General features: G+C 34.7%; 3 protein-coding genes and 2 non-coding genes across 11 annotated transcripts in view; 4 read left to right on the forward strand and 1 right to left on the reverse strand.

The window, feature by feature from the left end:
- LOC129243748 (NAD kinase) overlaps positions 1–11,846 on the forward strand; it is an 81,407-nt gene extending 69,561 nt beyond the window's left edge. For 6 of the 7 annotated variants that reach the window (XM_054881015.1, XM_054881016.1, XM_054881012.1 and 3 more), the window contains 5 exons: positions 5,666–5,749; positions 9,420–9,653; positions 9,733–10,138; positions 10,222–10,479; positions 10,546–11,846. In XM_054881015.1, coding sequence (XP_054736990.1) covers positions 5,666–5,749; positions 9,420–9,653; positions 9,733–10,138; positions 10,222–10,479; positions 10,546–10,839 — 1,276 coding nt within the window. In that variant the 3' untranslated portion in view covers positions 10,840–11,846. Of the gene's footprint in view, positions 1–2,832; positions 3,447–5,665; positions 5,750–9,419; positions 9,654–9,732; positions 10,139–10,221; positions 10,480–10,545 lie in introns of those variants that run through there. The other variant, XM_054881019.1, reaches the window with a different exon arrangement.
- Positions 358–430, forward strand: Trnak-cuu (transfer RNA lysine (anticodon CUU)). Its single transcript has one exon. It is a non-coding gene; the product is annotated as a tRNA-Lys (tRNA).
- On the forward strand, positions 792–864 carry Trnak-cuu (transfer RNA lysine (anticodon CUU)). Its single transcript has one exon. It is a non-coding gene; the product is annotated as a tRNA-Lys (tRNA).
- Positions 11,847–14,548: 2,702 nt separating the features above from the next.
- On the forward strand, positions 14,549–15,576 carry LOC129244305 (putative nuclease HARBI1). The gene is made up of 3 exons (XM_054881921.1): positions 14,549–14,747; positions 14,892–14,986; positions 15,040–15,576. The coding sequence occupies exons 1-3, from the start codon at positions 14,549–14,551 to the stop codon at positions 15,574–15,576; spliced, it is 831 nt and encodes a 276-aa protein (XP_054737896.1).
- Positions 15,577–15,656: 80 nt separating this feature from the next.
- LOC129245534 (uncharacterized) lies at positions 15,657–16,493 on the reverse strand. The gene is made up of 2 exons (XM_054883740.1): positions 16,361–16,493; positions 15,657–16,294 (listed from the first exon to the last, which is right to left on the reverse strand). Exons 1-2 carry the CDS (start codon positions 16,483–16,485, stop codon positions 15,709–15,711), a joined length of 711 nt encoding a protein of 236 aa, XP_054739715.1. The 5' UTR covers positions 16,486–16,493; the 3' UTR covers positions 15,657–15,708.
- Positions 16,494–18,772: the final 2,279 nt, after the last annotated feature.

Genomic DNA, 18,772 nt, shown 5'->3' on the forward strand with positions numbered 1-18,772 from the left:
TTAAAAATGAGGCTTCAAGCCAAAAGCCAAGAAATTTTAGAAGTTTTGATCCCTCTACATTTGTTCTAATACGAATCTTTTTTTCGTTATCAAGAACTTGTAAAAAAAAAAAATAAAGTAAAAGCACAAATGTGTTTTTAATTTTTTATCCGCTGCTTTGTACTGTTTGTAAAAGAATGTCTCAATTGCACAACTAAGTTTGGAATAAAATTTCCTCGAGAGCTTGTGTTCCTCCATTTATAGATTTAAAGCAACATCAACGCAACATTTAAGCATCGAACGAATCGTGAATCGCCTTATTGACTTATTCTTGACTTGACAGAGTCCTATTGCTAAATAAATATTTATTTTATAACTGCCCGGCTAGCTCAGTCGGTAGAGCATGAGACTCTTAATCTCAGGGTCGTGGGTTCGAGCCCCACGTTGGGCGCGAAATGAATTTTTTACGATAGCTACTACAGATCGTCAAGTGATATATCACTGTACATTTAACCTCCAATACTAATACATAAATGTTAAGCTGGTAAAATTAATATGCACTGAAAAAAATTGTCTTTGCAAAGTTTATGTGAGGAAAATATTATATACCCTTACCGTCTACTTATAAACTGTTCGTAAATATCATTATGCTCTTAGTGTTTTACAAAAAGCGTGAATGAAAACAGTATTTTTACAGGTCTAACATTTTTTTGGTTATGTGGAAAATTTAAAATTTTTCTTCTATTACTTTTTGTTCTTTCAAAAATGATACTCCTGATTTAGAATGCTGATACACTGAAATGATAACAATTGCCCGGCTAGCTCAGTCGGTAGAGCATGAGACTCTTAATCTCAGGGTCGTGGGTTCGAGCCCCACGTTGGGCGCAATTCAGTTTTTTACTATGCTAGAGGTTTCATACTGAGAATTTACTTGACGATTTCAAAAAAGAACTGCTTGCAGTTAAAAACTCAATGAGCAACATTATGTAATAATTATTCCACTTACATATATTCCACTGATGCTATTCTTTACGTTGTTGGTAGTACTACACTGAGGTGTTAAGTGGAATTTGAGCGTTTTCGCTCACTCAGAGTAGCGGCATCTAATATTTTTGATAATAATACTTCGGAGAGATTCGTGCTGAGAGCAAAACAAACTTCGCAATTTCAGCTCGTTAAGTTCCTTGTATCCATAACTTCAATGGAACTATCAATGGCGATCACTGGTGGCAAGGAACGACTTTCGATCACTTCAAGCGAAATCATACGCGGTTTAAAAATAGGCCGAAACTCACAGAAAAAGCGTTTAAAGTGTGTGTAAATCCGAATAATCAAGATTTTTGATTATATTGGATGCAAGTCTCTTGCCAAAGTTCACAAGGTGACTCTCATGGAATATGGAAATATTATAATTTAATTTGACACTCACCAATCATACATTTTTAGTGTGTTTCTCAAAAGTGTTGCACCAATTTAAAATACCTGTTTTACTTGGTTTAAAAATTTAATCATCTAGAGTGCTCAGTTTTGTTAAATATTCTAAAATATTCTCCAAAAACTTCTAGGTTATGCTGGAGTGTCAGTCCTTAAACGCATATTAATCTATATTCTTTGTGTAAGGTAGGCCCGACTCTCGTGGAAAGGATTGAGTTCGTATGAATGCGTTTTATGTGCTTTGATATTTTTATAATATATAAAGAAAATAGCAGCCATTTTTTGTATTAAAAAATAATTTTTAAATGTATTCTTCTTCTTCTTAATTGGCGCGATAACCGCTTACGCAAGTTTAACAAAGCGCGCCAGTCGCTTCTTTCTCGTGCTAACCGGCGCCAAGTGAAGCCAAATCCTTCTCCACCTGATCTTTACAAAGCCCTCCTTTGCGTTCCTCTTCCTCTGCTAACACCAACTGGTATCGCATCAAATACTTTCAGAGCCGGAGCGTTTGTATCCATTCGGACGATATGACCCAGCCAGCGTAGCCGCTGGATCTTTATTCGCTGCGCTATGTCTGTGTCGTCATAAAGCTCATACAGCTCATTGTTCCATCGCCTGCGATATTCGCCGTTGTCAACATGCAGCGTTCATATATTCACACTTAATAAATAAATAATAAATAAATTTAATAAAAGAAATTAACATCGCAAAAATTCTTTAAACTCTCCAATACTGCCACAGTAAGTGGCTTCACATACGCCATATTTTCTATTAAAATTGTTCTCACTCGCTTTTAATTACTTTCACTTTTTAGGTAGCTGCAATGGTGGCAATTATTTAACATCAATTACAAGACTTTAAAAGCCAAAAAGCAGCATCTGTAAGATTTAGCCAAGTCAAGTGGTTACAGCTGGTTGCTTCCCACAGCAACTTACACAATTCTACTGCTCTCAAAATTTATGTAGTGCCTGAACATCATCGACTTTACTCCGCCACCACTCTCAGCTTCTCGCATCGTCGCATCCGCTTCAGCACCTCAATATTTATTTGTTTATTGCTTCCATTCAAAATGTTTCTTTGCTTATTCTTATTTGTTTTTGCTTTTACTTACTGTTACCTTACTCTGCTCTCAAAGTGTGCACATTTTATTTACTTGATTTGTTTTTTTTTCTTGGGTTTTTTTGTTGTTCACACTACCTCGTTGTTTATGATTGTATAGCCGCGTACTACATACATATACTCATCGCATTTTACGAGAGTTATGCTTCCTTCCATCGAACGAACTGTGAATGTTACTCTGCTGTCTGGTTGGCTGCTGCTGCTCGTTTGAGAAATGCCGAAAAAAAAACTTAATACCAATTGTTGGTAGCACGTTGTTTTCAGTATTTTCCAAACCTTCGTACAGGCAACAGCGACGAATCCACGACCGAAACGGGCTAATAAAGCAACAACCAAAGCCAATCAAAAGGCAATCAAAAAGGCAAACGCTTAACGCCGCATCGCACAGTAGCAACAGTCGACTGAACAAGCAACAAGCCCACTACGATTATACTTGGCTAACAATAAAAATATTATAAAATAAAAATACAAACAGCAAACAAAAACCAAAAAACAAGTTCAGCCATCGCAAGCAATTGTGTGAATCTATTGCACACATATGCACATACATACATATTTGTAGATGTATACTATATGCACAAAATTGAAACTAAACATTTTAAACTAATCAAGTTATTATAATCTTTTTATGCTGTGCATCCAAACTTCATTCTTGCGTTTTATAAAGTGTTTCATTAAGTGTTAAAACTATAAAAAAATATCACATAAACATTTTTGAAAATGTTGCCAATACATCGACGTCATCAAGAATTATTGCTGGACGCATTACCTCTCGAACGCGCCGGCATTGATTTGGAAGAATTTAATAATAACATTAAAGACTACAACAACGGCTTTCATGCATACAATGGCGAAACTGTGCTGGAACAGCTATCGCTGCAAGACAAAATCACAGCGGATTGCAGAACATTAAGGTTAAATATTCGAGCTGAAAAATTCATATAGTCAAAATTAGTATAAATATTTACACTTCAAAGTGAAGAAAAACTGAAAGTAAAGCAAGTCTAAATATTTGCAAGAAATGCTCGATATGGCCCGTCCATAAAAGTAGTATTTCCACAAAAAGTAGTAAAAAATATTAAAAAGATTTCGGTGCCAGGCGCCAGCCTGATTTAACAATTTTAAGGTGATCAAGTAAAAAATCTGGTTTGGTTTCTTACGTATTGATGTCTATACATACAGACAGATCGGTACATATGTACGTTCATACGAAACATTCGATATGTCGATTGTCTTGACACTTTTGGCGGCAGTCAGGAATTTTTATAATTATTAAGAGAAACAAAAAAATATGTTCGCATTCGGAAGGGGACGGAAAACTGAATTCCTTCCCCTTCAATTATTACATAAAATTTAATTACAGTGTGCTAGCATACCACAACTGCCGCTATGGCACGCAGGGGACTGCAAGCGACGAATAGATGAAGCAAATGACATAAATATTGATACATTGGCAGCACCGGAAAAGAGCTGCCAAAAATGACATTTGTTTGAAAGCACTTAATGAGTATCAGTTAGGAAATCGCGTTCACACAAGGCAACATTTGTTGCTTCAATTCGTTAGTTGGGATGCTCGTGCTCTCTCAACGACCTTTGTGCTCTCGTTTTTCTCAATGTTGTTGTTGTTGAAAACGAGGTGTGTGAAACCGGCGGGCACGTGAAAAGAGAATTCGCAAAATTCAAGCAATAAAAGTTTTCGCGGCCTGATGAAAATTGCCAAATATCAGAAAAAAGAGTTAGTAGCATTGAAAAGAGTGAGTTATAACAGTTTTATAAGGTATACTTATACTTGTTTGTGGCGCATATTGCTCGTTAACTATGTAGTTGCCTGCATGTGCACATTTTTCGTCAAGCGAGCAAAGAGGTAGCGTATCGAATACAGCTAATCTATGTGATTTGAAAGATTTTAAATGTTGTATGAAATTGGCGCATTATTAGTTTTAGCGTCGTTTTCTTATCTTAATTAATTATGTGGAAAGTTAGCTTGGTTAGTGGCCGCGTAATGCAAATACTTTCAAAATGCATAAGTCACTTCTTTCGGATCCTTCTGAAAACTAGGATCTATTCAGTTTTTTTTTATAGTTTCTGCCGCTGGATTTATTGATTTTAAAGTTTGTATGAATGATGATCTTTCGCTTAACTCAATTCTTTACTCATCAGTTGTGCTTAGGATCATTAGAACTCTCGGTCGTAGTAAAGGCATAGTAGGAGATTAATGCAGTCAGCGAAGAATCTTATGGGTGGCAGGATGGACAATAGTTTTACGAAACAGGGTCTGGATACGCTATATGTACAGCGATTGGATTAATTTTTTTTTATTTATAAGTACGCTTTGAAAATACCATTGAATTTGCATTTTTTCGGTATAAAATGGCATACAATCTTTACCGATCGATATTATTTCATTTCCCCTTTTAATTTCCCTAAACATCTTAAAAATTATGCGCAATGCTTAATTTACAAATAAAAATTTTCATTTATAGAGAACCTGAAAACACTGCAAATTAAAAAAAAAAAACTTTATTTATAGGGACACTGAAAACACTCCAAAATTAAAAAAAAATGATAGTCTCTTGTTTTTATTTTAGGTATGATGGTTTGGACATTTTTTAACATAAATTATTATTATTTTTCATTTCCTTGATAATTAATAAATAACAATTGATATTTGTAAACTTAACCATCGCTCCTATTGGGGCATAGGGCGGTAAGATTAAATAATTCATATAGTTATAATATTAAATCGAAATTGCATATGACTAGGATTACAAATATTATATTATTCCCATTTTCAGCCGTCTGGCTTGAGTTTTCACGCCTTTATCTCAGAAAAACTATAAAATTTGGGGTATTTTCTCTTTACTGCTGTCCACCTTCGGTGAGCGCTCAAACAAAACTGAGTCAAATAATCACAAAACTGAGTCAAACAATAACACAACTGTTTCAATTTTTTGTTTAGTATAAAATATTATTTTCTAATGTCATCTTTGGTAATCCGACTGCGCTTATACAGCGCGAGATACAGATTACTGAGACCATCTATTGGAGAAATATTATATTTATTTTTACTATACCTTTCTGAAACGTATTTGAATTATTAAAACAAGCTTTTTTTAATTTTTATTTCTTTTAGGCGCACCAGAAGTTTGAATGCTCCATCGCCGTTTCAACAATTTGGACCATGTGGACGAATAATGAAAAATCAAGCAATGGTTATGTAAGTATTTATATTTATTTATTTAGTGTATGAAATTATGCTATCTAAATAAATACACAACACCCCCTCCTTGCTTCCTATTAGTTTCTTTTTCCTCCTTACTTCCTTTATAATGGTATCACAAAGGACGAATTTGATTTTCGTTCAAGTGTGCTCTCTCTGGGTAATCATTTCAACCCAGCCTAAACTAGTCTATGAAATTACAATCTTACAGACTTCAAATAACAAAGTAACTTAAAACTAATTACATGCAATAATTTCAAAACTATAATAAGTAAAATGCGGAATTTCAAAGATTGAATAAAGCAGCTTTTTAAACAGTAAAGTCAAGGGATGTAGTATAAACCTAATAGCATTGAGATTACGGCTATATCGCGCGATAGGAGCACTATATGAATAGTTAGTTTTTTCGTGATATCCATGGAATGACTGTAAATTATGAAGGGAAGGTTGAGAACATTAATTCTTATGCTTTTTACCAAAAACGGACAATTAATTGCACTATTCATGATTTTATAAGTAAAAGAAAGGCTTACGATAGACCTACGATTCACAAGAGATTTAAGGTTTACATATGAGCAAACAAGACAAATTTCAGAAACGAAGAGCGGATTAAAGCAAATTTTTTGAAGTCGTTCAATCGTCTTGGTATCCATATGAAAACACCATATTTGAAATGTGAGGCTTACACTCTTTATTAGGTGTTTTAGCGTACACCTCCTATTTGTGTTGTGTTTGCCTTAATGTTTTCCCACAAATGGGCCCTCCACGGCAGACGTGGAGCTTTTTCTTGACAGAAATACACTCGGCGGTTCTGCCATTGCCTACCGAGGGGCGAACGCTATTAGAAAAAGCTTTTTCTACCATTTTGTGTTTATAGCCTGGGGTGGCTTAATAAATGATTTAGAATAGATAGTTTTGAGGTTTGCACTTCGACCTCGTGGTTGTTGTTTTTGTTGCAGCAATATACTTAACCCTGTCAGTGTAGTGTAGATCACCGGTCGCCTTCGTCTAGCTCATCTAACGGTAGGCCCAGGAAACTTGCTGGCGGTGTTAAATGAGTCGGTTTGATCCTCATTGTCTTTCGTGCTCTTAATAAATAGTTTCAAAAAATCTGAAAGGTATGCGAATCAAATAATATAAAAAGAAGTAAAATTGAATAACTGAAATTTGAATAGGTCGAGCCAAGGAGCACCAAAAGATTTTGTGGCTCCTAAAACACTCAGGCTAAAAAGCCCATTGTATTTAGAGCTCTAGAAAGAGGGTAGATAGTCAAGGAGGAAAGGAGAAAAGTATCAGAGAAAAAGATAGGAAAGAATAGAGGCAGGGACAAAGGTTGTTACTCCTGTGAGAATTTTCCAGATTCTTTGTCAAATCTCAGTTTTAGAGAACGAATATTACTCATTCTCACGACATCGGAACCCAAAACTCGTAGCCTTGCTCTAGAAAAGGTAGGGCACACACAGGCAGGAAAGTGCTCAGTGCTATACGCCTCCTCCAAGCAAGTCAGGTACATCGGGTCCTTAATGATTCCAATGGTGGTCATATGCTGGCCCCATGGACTTTGTCCTGTCGTAACACCGACCATCAACTGAACGTCTTTTCTTCCAAGTTTTAGTAGAAAGTTCGATAGTTTTCTATTCGCACTTTTCACAAAACACTTTGCAGTTCTGCAGCATTCTAGACCGGACCATTGGTCTTTATGTAAATCGCATACATAATCGCTGATCCAATTCATTATTCCTGATTCCTGCGAAACTGATTCAGATTATTAGCCCTTGTGGGCGAACCGCTGATCCACGGTTGGCCAATCCATCGGCAATTTCGTTTCCTTAAACACCGGAGTGTCCTGGAATCCATATAAGTACGAGCCTTTTCCGTCTTGCGACAGAATTAGGCCTCTTCTTACATTCTTGAACAATCTTTGAGGTTTACCTCGCGTTCTCCAGGGCCTGCAATGCAGCCTGACTGTCACTGAAAACTGCAATCTGTTTCCTTACATAAAAAGAGGTAATGCGCCTTAATATAAAAACCGAGTACGAGTAGGGCTTCGATGTTACATAATTGATATACTTAGAGAATATATTATTGAAAATTATTTCAAGGCTTTTAATCGCACTAACTCTCTTTAGGGATCAATTTGATGAACTATAAATTAAAGGCAAAATGTGAAAAATCTTTCAAAAGGTCATATGAAAGCATTTCCATTTTCCAAAATCAAAAGAAGTCGTGTACTCAGGCACCACAAATCAAGACTCTATAATCTATTACCTTATAAATGAGAAATGAGATAAATCGAATCAGAAAGAACTATTAGAATACAATATTGCCGAGATAAATGAAATCAAAAAGAAGTAAACCAAGAGCAGAAAAAATAACAGAAACATTAAAGTAAGTTTACACTTAAGTACATCAAGAGAAGTAGAAAGAAAAAAGTGCTGAGAATTGGTAAATCAAAAGAAAGCGAATGAAACATCCGAATACGTTACCTATTTGGTGCTAAAAGTTGCTTCGTTTGGTCCAGACTCATCGGCTGTGACCAAATTAATTCTGCGAGATATTTACTCGAGTATAAGATTAATGAAATCACATGACATAGCACGTGATATAGAACATCTGAATCCTCGCTTCTTATCAAATAGTTCGTGCAGGTCCTTACCAAACTTGAAACCAGATGTTCAATGATATAAGTTTTGTAGGTGAACCAAATTTAGACCGCGAAACACACTCGTATGGGTTATATAGTCGTATGGGCTATGGGTTGATTTGTCTTTCTAGTATATTTTTCAAAAATTGGTGTATAGTAAATATTCTGCGGATGATAGATTTACCAGTTCTTTAGTTACAGAGGCCCAATCAGTTAAATGTCAATAAATATTCGATCAGAATTAATTCAACATATAGCCTCTTTATGTTTTTGGAAGGGTGTCTACCCGACTTCCGAAGACATCTGAGTAGATCTAGTGGTGCCAAGGAGCCAAGGTGGTCGCTCCTTAACACATCAGTGCCAAAGACCTCAAGCCTGTTTCGAGCGAAGGCGGGGCAGATGCACATGAAGTGCTCCGGCGTCTCATCCTCCTCTTCACAGGGTGGGCTGAGTACGCTGTCTGAGATGCCTATCTTTTCCATGTGCTCTGCAAAATGTTGCTCTGATTTTTATTTCTGACATTTTTTCTATTTCGAATAGACCCGCTAGTTGTGCAGGTTTGCTAAGTTTCATAAATAACTACAGCACGCGACAAGCGCTCACAACTCAACATTTTGACCAGTTTCGACTATTTTTATTTTTTGAGTATTCATATTTTTTATTTTTTATCAAAGTATAGCTCTCTTTGCACTCTTATAGTTTATTAAATTTTAGTATAATAAAGTGTAAGTTTCAAGTTGCTAAAAAATCGCGCTGATTTTTAATAATTTTTTTCCCTGACGGTGTTATGCATTTTCTCCACATAACTAACACACCAAATTTTTTTTCTATTATGGGAGTTGTTATGGAACAAAGGTTGTAGTGGTACTCGCATTTTTATTTCAAGAAATAATAAGCAAATTGTAAATATATGATTTATTACATTACTAAGTTTTTAAATATACCTTTAACACCAACACTGACAATAATTCTCCCTCTCTCTCTCTCTCTCTCTCTCTCTCTCTCTCTCTCTCTCTCTCTCAGGCAAATTCAGGATCCCGCCAGTCAACGTTTGACTTGGTACAAACCGCCGCTCACCGTGCTCGTCATAAAGAAAGTGCGTGACTCGACAGTGTTGGCGCCCTTCGTACAACTGGTTGAATGGTTGGTACAGGAGAAGCACATGGTCGTCTGGGTCGAGTCGGCGGTGCTCGATGACCCGCTACTATTAGAGGATAAGAAATTTCAAAATATCAAAGAGAAATTGGTGACATTCAAGTACGTATTTTGCTACTTATCTTCTTCCTCTATTTACTAATTTGAAATTATCTCTTTTTTCACCCCTCCTCACTATCAGAGATGGGCGTGATGACCTGACCGATCGTATTGACTTCATAGTCTGTTTAGGCGGTGATGGCACTCTCTTGTATGCCTCATTGCTATTCCAGCAATCGGTGCCGCCAGTTATGGCATTCCATTTGGGTTCGCTCGGTTTTCTAACACCATTCCAATTTGATAACTTCCAAGAGCAAGTGACAAATGTGCTGGAAGGTCATGCTGCGCTCACGTTGCGCAGTCGCTTGCGTTGCGTCATCTACCGAAAGAGTGATCGCCGCAAGGAATCTGAGAGTTTGCAACAAAATCAAATAAAAAATCCATATAATCATCAGACAGAGAAATACTGTACGGCCATTGAAGATGGTCAAGTGTCGGGCAATGGTGGCACGAGCAAAACTACGAGTCGTGCATCTACGAATATTTTGGTAAGTATATAGAAATTGGAAATGAAAAAATATATATTTTTTACTGTATTTCTAATAATCGCATATTTGTTGTTGCTTTGCAGGTGCTCAACGAAGTTGTAATCGATCGCGGCCCTTCACCGTACCTGAGCAATATCGATCTCTTCTTGGACGGCAAATATATTACGTCGGTGCAGGGTGATGGTTTGATCGTTTCCACGCCCACTGGCAGCACAGCGTATGCCGTGGCTGCTGGCGCCTCGATGATACATCCCTCCGTGCCGGCAATAATGGTAACACCCATTTGCCCGCATTCGTTGAGTTTCCGACCGATTGTGGTGCCAGCCGGTGTGGAGCTGAAGGTACCCGGTTTTTGTAAAGCTTTACATTAACAGAAGTGTTTAGTAATGCATTTGTTTCTTCTCCAGATCTCGATTTCGCCGGACAGCCGCAACACGTCGTGGGTATCTTTTGATGGGCGCAATCGTCAGGAGCTGCTGCACGGCGACTGTCTTCGTGTGACCACCTCGATTTACCCCGTACCCAGTATATGCGCACAAGATCAGATTTCCGACTGGTTCGATTCGCTGGCGGAGTGTCTGCACTGGAATGTGCGCAAGAAGCAGAAATGTCTGGATGAGTTGTGTGATCTGACCGCCTCCGGTTCAGAGGACACACTCGATGATTTGGATCGTGTCCAAGACTCAATATTGGACAGTTAGATGCATGCTAGTGTGCAGTAATTGGATGGTGTTCAATGTCTCCGAGGAGGAACGAAGTGTTAGGGAGTGTATGGGAAATAATTAAATTTGAAACGCGCAGCTCTGAGGTAGCGTGATACTGTGTTGGCGCATGTTTATGAAAGAAATGGTTAAGATTTGGCGAAAGCTAGTGGAAAGCGCGCAAATTTTGTTTAATTGTGCTTTAGTTTTAGCATCATTATATGTTAGTTAATAAAAAAATGGAGCGAAATTGTAGAAAAGTGTAATAAATAATGGATTACTCAATAGATTTGTTGCCAATTAGTTTAGTTGAATTTTTTATATGAATATCAAAGAAAATTGCAATGAATAAAGTGAAAGTGATGTGATATGCAGCGAATGCATCGTTTAAAGTATTTAATATGGGCGTGCACCTGCTGTGTTTTGTTCGAAGCTAAAAATGCGCTATTTGAAATTCAAAATTTGTTTCCACTCGCACGCGAACGTTACACTGAGCATCGTTATTTAAAAAAAAAAAAATATTGGCATTGAAATGACTTTCATAAGTATGTAATAATACCATTTGTGATTAATTCAATAATTGACGCAATATTCACTTGTTGACTGATCGCTGGATATGTATCACCATATATCTTTATATACATATGCACATTGGCAGCTGGTGAACCAAGACTAGCTAATTTTTTTCTATATACATCCATTTGTTCTAAGCACTTCCAATGGAACACTGTAAGCTCAAATTGTTTTGTGTTAATAATAGATTAGTCCAGTATAAATAAATTACAATAATTATTAGCAATATGCAACAAATGTTGTCACTTTACATATTTAATATTGAATTTGCACTTTTATGGCAATTGCACATGTCTAAAATCATTTAATTATACGTAGCTTTAATGGAATGAGTAAATTAGAAATTTGGCTCTAAGTATGAAGAATTATGAAGAATTTTATGTATTAGAGATTTATGCAAAAAAGCACCAAAAATAAATATTTGATATTACAAATTTCATGCTTTGAAAACAGGGATGGCAAATAATCAATTTTTTGTTTTCAAGTTGATGCTAAGTATCAACTTCCAAGACTTTACGAGTGTAAGCTATTAATTTGTTTTATGGCTAAAAATTATTAAATAATATTTTTAAATATTTTATTGTTATTATAATAATTACTTTTAATTATTTCTCTTATTTAAGAAATATATATAATATTTTTTTTTGCACAGGAATAAAAGGTATGCCCAATTGTCATGGTTATCGGAAACTTTAAAGATGGACTATCCGATGTTTAATTTTTTAAAAATGTTGATCTTCCAGCAAACGCTAGACAGCTAGATTTCTTCTGTTTTAATTATATTTTTTTCGTTTTATTGCTTGTTTTTGGGCTATTTATTAGTTTTTGTTTGGTTTTTGTTGTTTGTTTTTTGGCTATTTATTAGTTTTTGTTTTGAATTTTTTTTTTTAAATTTGTTTGTTTGGTTTTTTTGTTTGCTTTTTTTTTGCTTTTTTTGTATTTTTTTATATTTTTTTTGTTTTGTATTTTTTTCTATATTTTTTTTTTTTTGGTTTTTTTATTGTATGTTTCATCTTTTGCTTTTGTTTTGCTATTTTTTGTTCTTTGTTGTTTTAGTTTTTGTTTGGTTTTTTTTTGTTTGTTTTATTTTTGGCGTTTGTTTTGTATTTGTGGCCTTTGTTTTCTTTTGTTCTGTTTGTTTTCGGGTGGTCCTATAATGAAAGGGTGGAACAATTCGTTTCTAGCAGCGGTCGCATCTCTTTAGGCAATGACGATTTTCGGCGTAGACGGTTGTGTGAAAAAAATCCGAAGTATAAAACCCTCCATTTGTCCAACAATATCAAAGCACACACCACACATTGGAGCAGACAACAATTCTAACAAAAGGGATATTTGCGCTGATTACATACATTCATAGGTGGCACAAAATTAATCATCCGATTTTGTGATTTCTATTTATCTGCTTCTTGTAGGAAAAGCAAAACGGTGTTACGGTGCATAATAGTAATATTCGTAAAAAGTAAAATTTTTTCATGATAATTAAAATTTATTAATTTAAAAATTCGAAAATCTTTCGAAATACTTTATATTTTATAAACAATTGACATTTCGCAAATTTTAAGTTAATTTTAATTTTCATTGAAAAAATTAAATCAAAATTATTTTTCTTGGGCTCAAAAGAATTTAAAATTCCAAAATACCAGAAAATATATAATATTATATTAGAAAAACATTATTAAAAAATATTATTAAACAAAAAATTATAAGAAAAAAAATTAAAAATGAGTATTCTTGAGCAGAACAATCACAAATTCTTGAGTGAAAAAATCGAAAACCATTTATATATTTTTTTTACATTTTTTATTTTTTACAATTTATGTTTTAGTTAACGTTGCTGTTCAGAACTAAGCGAAATACAAAAAAACTTAGGAAATTAATTTTTATTTTAGTTTTTATTAGAAATGTTATTGCAGGTTAAGCGAAGTGAAGACGCAAAGTGTGAATAAAATCCAAGCAATTTCTTCGGTATATTACAAAAGTCTGTAGTAATCAGGTGTTAATCAAGAATGATAGAGGAAATGATTGCGCCTTCCGAATTCGTCGTGTCGCGAAAATTAAAGTAACCGTTTTTTAATGGCGCCACCTAAGATACTCAATTCGTAATAAACAAACCAAAGGAGGGAATTACTTGTTTGCTAAAGAAGAAGAGTATGCAAAAGCAATGGAAACAACCAAACACAAAAAATTATACGAACACACACAAACTTTCTAGCATAAAAACGCAAAAAACTGCATTTGGAGGCTTTATATTCATTTGTGCTTTAGCAATTTAACACGCGGCACTTCGTTTGCATTAGTTTGTTTAGTTTAAATCTCACAAATCATAATATTACCAAGGCCGAAAGCCGTTAATTTGCGAACATTATGCTTTCTGACGATACAATTTTTTAAATTGAGCAATTCGTAAACTCCCAAAACGATAGGGTTTATTTGACCGACCGTTCATACGAGAATTTGAGTCATCGAAGGGGTAATTTTTTGGACCGCTGTAACCGCAGATGGGCGTTCTCCAATCGTTTTCATCGAGCCTAGCGAACCTGGGGTCAAAGTAAATGTGAAATATTATCGCGTAAGTATTCTGGAGGTTGCTTTGAAGTCTTGAGCAGACAAACATTTCGGTGGCACACCATGAACGTTTCAACAGCTCACAAAGCTCGAGTGAACAACGAATAGCTAAAAAACAACGTTCTAAACTTCACAACGTCCACACAATGGCTGCCAAATTCACCAGACGCGAATCCGATGGATTATTCTATTGGGGCCATTTTGGAGAGCAAGGACCGAACTAAAAGAGGGCCTATTCGTAAATGCATCACTGCGCTGCATCATATGATTATTCTGCACTGCCACTGCTAATCAGCTGTTGATGATGCTTTAATTTGCTTATTCTTGTGTTTGCATTTATGAACGAAATAGAATAATGGAAAAGCTAATAATTAATTTAATTTTTGATCTGGACGATAAAACAAGTGATGCAAAATTGTGCAATCGACTAAAGAGAAATATAATTAAAAAAAAAAGAAGAAATTTATTGCTAAAAATTTTTCTGGATAAGAAGAGGCGAATTCCTAAAGTGCTGGATTACTTTAAAGTTATACAAAAGTATCCTGAAGACATATTTTTTGATCATTTTCGAATGAGACGTGAAACATTTCAAGTAAATATTGTATTAACATGTTTAGAAGTGTTTAATAAAACTCAGCCGTTCTGGTGTACATTTAGAAAAGGACGTTTATCTTTCAACTTGGAGCAATGTTTGTATATTACGTTGTGGAAGTTAAGCAATTGTGGGGTAACCTTTCGACATTTAAGCGATCGTTTTAATGTAGCAAAAGGTACCGTTCACAAAATTTTCCACAAAACTGTAAGAGCTATTTGTTGTTTAAAAAAGGAAATAATATGGCCTTCAGTATTGGAGCAACACACCATAATGGAAAATTTCCAAAATAGCAGAGAAAATCCATTCCCTTTCGTTATAGGTTGTGTCGACGGTACACATGTCAAAATCCCAAAACCAAAAGAAGATCCTATAAGCTACTATAATAGGAAAGGATTTTATTCTATTAATGTGCAAGTGAGTTTGGCATTTAAATAAAATAAAAAAAGACATAAAATTAAATATTTTAGGCCATATGCGACAACAAATTTCGTTTCCTGGATGTTTTTATTGGGTACCCTGGTAGTTGTCATGACGCCAATGTATGGAATAATAGTCCAATTTATAATTCGGTTGTCGGTGGTCAAATACAACTTGCTCAGAACGCAATAATACTTGGAGACTCAGCGTATCCACTTTCTACGTTTTTGTTGACTCCATACAGAGATAACGGTCACCTTACGCGTGAACAAAAGAAATTTAACTTTTGCCTTAGCTCGACTCGTGTTATGATTGAGCAAGCGTTTGGGATCTTAAAAAATAAATTTAGAATATTATATAGCATGGACACAGCGAGCCATAAAAAAATTTCTAAAATTGTGTTCGCTTGTACTATTCTCCATAATTTTATTATTAATAACGGAAACCCATCAGAATACATATCATCAAATAATAATGTAATAGAAAACGACGATTTTTCTAGCACTACAATAAATGAACTACCAACGGGCGAAGATGAAGACGGAGTTACTTTAAGAAATAACTTAACAACATTATTTTCAAGTTAATTTCAATTTATTTTATACTTTTTAAAAAGCTTTTGCATAAATAATAAAAAATATAAAATTCCATAAAACATTTGTACACAGCAACTAATTACTAATTTAAAAACATTCTTTGATATAATAGGTACATTTATTTTATTTATTCACCATTGCTTTTTCTAGCACCTCCTTTAATTCCATCATGGCATTTATACGTCTTTCTTCTATGAGTAGTTTTCTCTCTTCTATTGCAAGATTTTCCTCATGGCGTTTTTGCTCCTTTCCAGATTCATCTTCTAGATATTGCAGAATGTCAGTGTTTGTCCTTCGTCTTTTAATTCTACATATGGGAGAGTCATCACCAGAACTTTGCATATCGTCAGAAGGTGTACAAGCATTTCCTACATTTTCATCTATTGAAGACACCAGATTTTCTACGGGAGGGTTAATCGAATGTCGCCCACCATAAATTTCATCAAAATCATCAAAAAATGTCCAAGACGTAGCGTCTCTTCCAGACTCTTTGTTTCTTGCTTTAATTCTTTTATAAGTTGTGCGCAAATTTAGGAATTTTCTGGTGATTTGTTCTTTTGTCAGGTTGAAACTCGGGTACTTCTCCTTTATTTTTGTTAAAACCTGACCCCATAGCACTGACTTATTTTTTCTTCCGGCCACAAAATCAGTTTCCATATCCAAACGGGTTGAAATCAACAGCTTGCACATTTTCCCGTCTAAATCGAATCTAAAAAACATTAAATGCAATAAAAATAAGTAAAACAATAAAAGAAAATACAAACGAAATACTTACACATCTGTTGCATCAGCCATTTTTATGATTTGTATTTTGCGGCTATTTGCGCACAATATACTGCATAGTTGCATTTTCGACCACTTATGAGTTGCAGTGTTGCCAATTTTTGCATTTATGAACATGATGCGTATCAGATGCAACGCAGTGATGAATTTACGAACAGGCCCAGATTCACCAGTCTCGAGGCGCTGAAAAAAGCCATTGTCCGCGAGGGGGCAAAAATACCTGCAAGTCACATTCGGGCAGCTTGCGATCGTTTCTGGACCGTCTCAAGGTCATAGTCAAGGCAAAAGGTGGTCATATCGAGCAAAAGGAAATTGATGCTTAATTTTGTATTATTTTCACACATTTCTTACTTTGATTTGAATAAAAGTAATTTTCCAAACTAAATTTATGACCTTTTGACGTGATAACGTCTTATAATTCGATTTAACAGGCTGCACGCACGAAAAAATGTGTCGTTACCTTGCTTATTAGTGTTACCTTGCTCATTGCCGTTTCCTTGCTCATGTCTCGTTACCTTGCTCATTGCCGTTACCTTGAATGAACTGCAAGCGAAAGCGCGGAATGAACGACAAAGCAAACAAAGCAAACGAACGGCAACGTTCGACATCTTGCTCTCTCCTACTTAAGTGAGCGTATATGTGTATGTATATGCGCATATGTACATATATGTATAAATTCACGTATTTGTATTTGCATATGCCTTCTTATTGATTTTTATTAATTTGATTTACTTGAAGAATTTAAAATAAAACCAAGTTTGTTAATAATACCTGTTGTTTTAATGTTATTACTATTTTTTGACGTGATAACGTCTTATAATTCTATGTAGCCGGCTCTTATGTTATGTTATGTTATGTTATGTTATGTTATGTTATGTTATGTTAAAGTATATTATGTTATGTTATGATATGTTATGTTATGTTATGTTGTTATGTTATGTTTTGTTATGTTATGTTATGTTATGTTAAAGTATATTATGTTACGTTAATGTTAACTCATTCTCTATATCCATACAAAATATCTATCAAACAAATAAAATTAAAATTTTCTTTTGAAAAATGCAACCATTCAATCAGTATTTTCTTATGACTTTATCACGTTAAACTATCGTCAGTAAACCGATTTTACAGACAACCTCTTTTTTAGTTTTTTAATTGGCCTTTACACTTCGAGTGACGGACCCTGTAGCATCTTTCGATATGATGATTAATTTTGCGCTATCTTTAATGCTTTGTATGACACTCAAAAAGATAATTCTTTGAAATTTGAACATTTATCATTTTGTTTATATTTTATAAACATTTTAGCTTTTGGCTAATGAATCTAACCCAAATTCCAAAACAAGAAGAAAAATTTTCCCGGCAAATTTTAATCACTTTCATCATAAAAAATGTAATATACAGTGATAGTTAATAGCTGGCATGCGCAGGAAAAGGCGAAATATGTACAAAGTTCAGCTGCTGTTCAGCCTTAATGGTAGGTTTTCAATAAATGCAATTATTTACTAATTATATGTTACAATAATATCCAAATAGCTGGAAAAGCATATGGTAAGTATTTGGAATTCTGCTATTGTCGAAAAGAAATAAGCACTGGTCCCATACCAGTAAATATATTGAATATGTTGAAAATGTATTACTTTTTATATATATGTAAGAGAATTTATATGCATATATATGTATGTATATAACAGCACGTGTGTCCATTGCAACACATTCAGTAAGTATTGATTAAGTTAATTGTTGCTGTTGTAGCAGAAGCAAAAACATTCCCCCTAAATGTTGGGGAAATGCTGTTGGAGTGCCACTATTTGGCTGCATATAAATTCGGGTCGTTCCGGTAACATAGAATAGACTGCCGTGGCAACGATTAATTACATAAGTTCACCCTGCCCATTTAAAAGAAAAATAGACTCCAAACAAAAATTAGAATATTTTTTTAAAACTATATTTAACTTGCTCTCATGTACAGGTAAAAGTTATTAGTTGTCTATTCACAAAATTTCATGTTGACAACTGTAAAATTCAGCGAGTTATGGACGTTTGACGAATTACGGGTGCTTTTTCTGGACTTCAAAAATTTAATATTTTTCTGCACTTAATCGTTAAAGAATTTATCTGAGTTATAATGCTGATAAATATATAAGCATTTAGCTTTCGAATACCGCAAGTTTTATAAAAATATTCATAGTACCTAAAAAGCTATAAGCCTCTGAAAAAAATCGTACCGTGCAGACAGAATATATATTTTGGCATTTAACTTAAATACACATTATTATGTTTATGTGTGTTTGTTTGTGTGAAAAAAGAGTGCGCACGCAGTTGAATCAGAGAATGCCCGTTAATTATTGCTGGTGCAGTGATGTTGCCAGCAGATGCTGTTAACAGTACGGGCACATGTTAC

The sequence above is a fragment of the Anastrepha obliqua genome, chromosome 4 (assembly GCF_027943255.1).
Source record: "Anastrepha obliqua isolate idAnaObli1 chromosome 4, idAnaObli1_1.0, whole genome shotgun sequence".
In the NCBI taxonomy this organism is placed as follows: Eukaryota; Metazoa; Arthropoda; class Insecta; order Diptera; family Tephritidae; genus Anastrepha; species Anastrepha obliqua.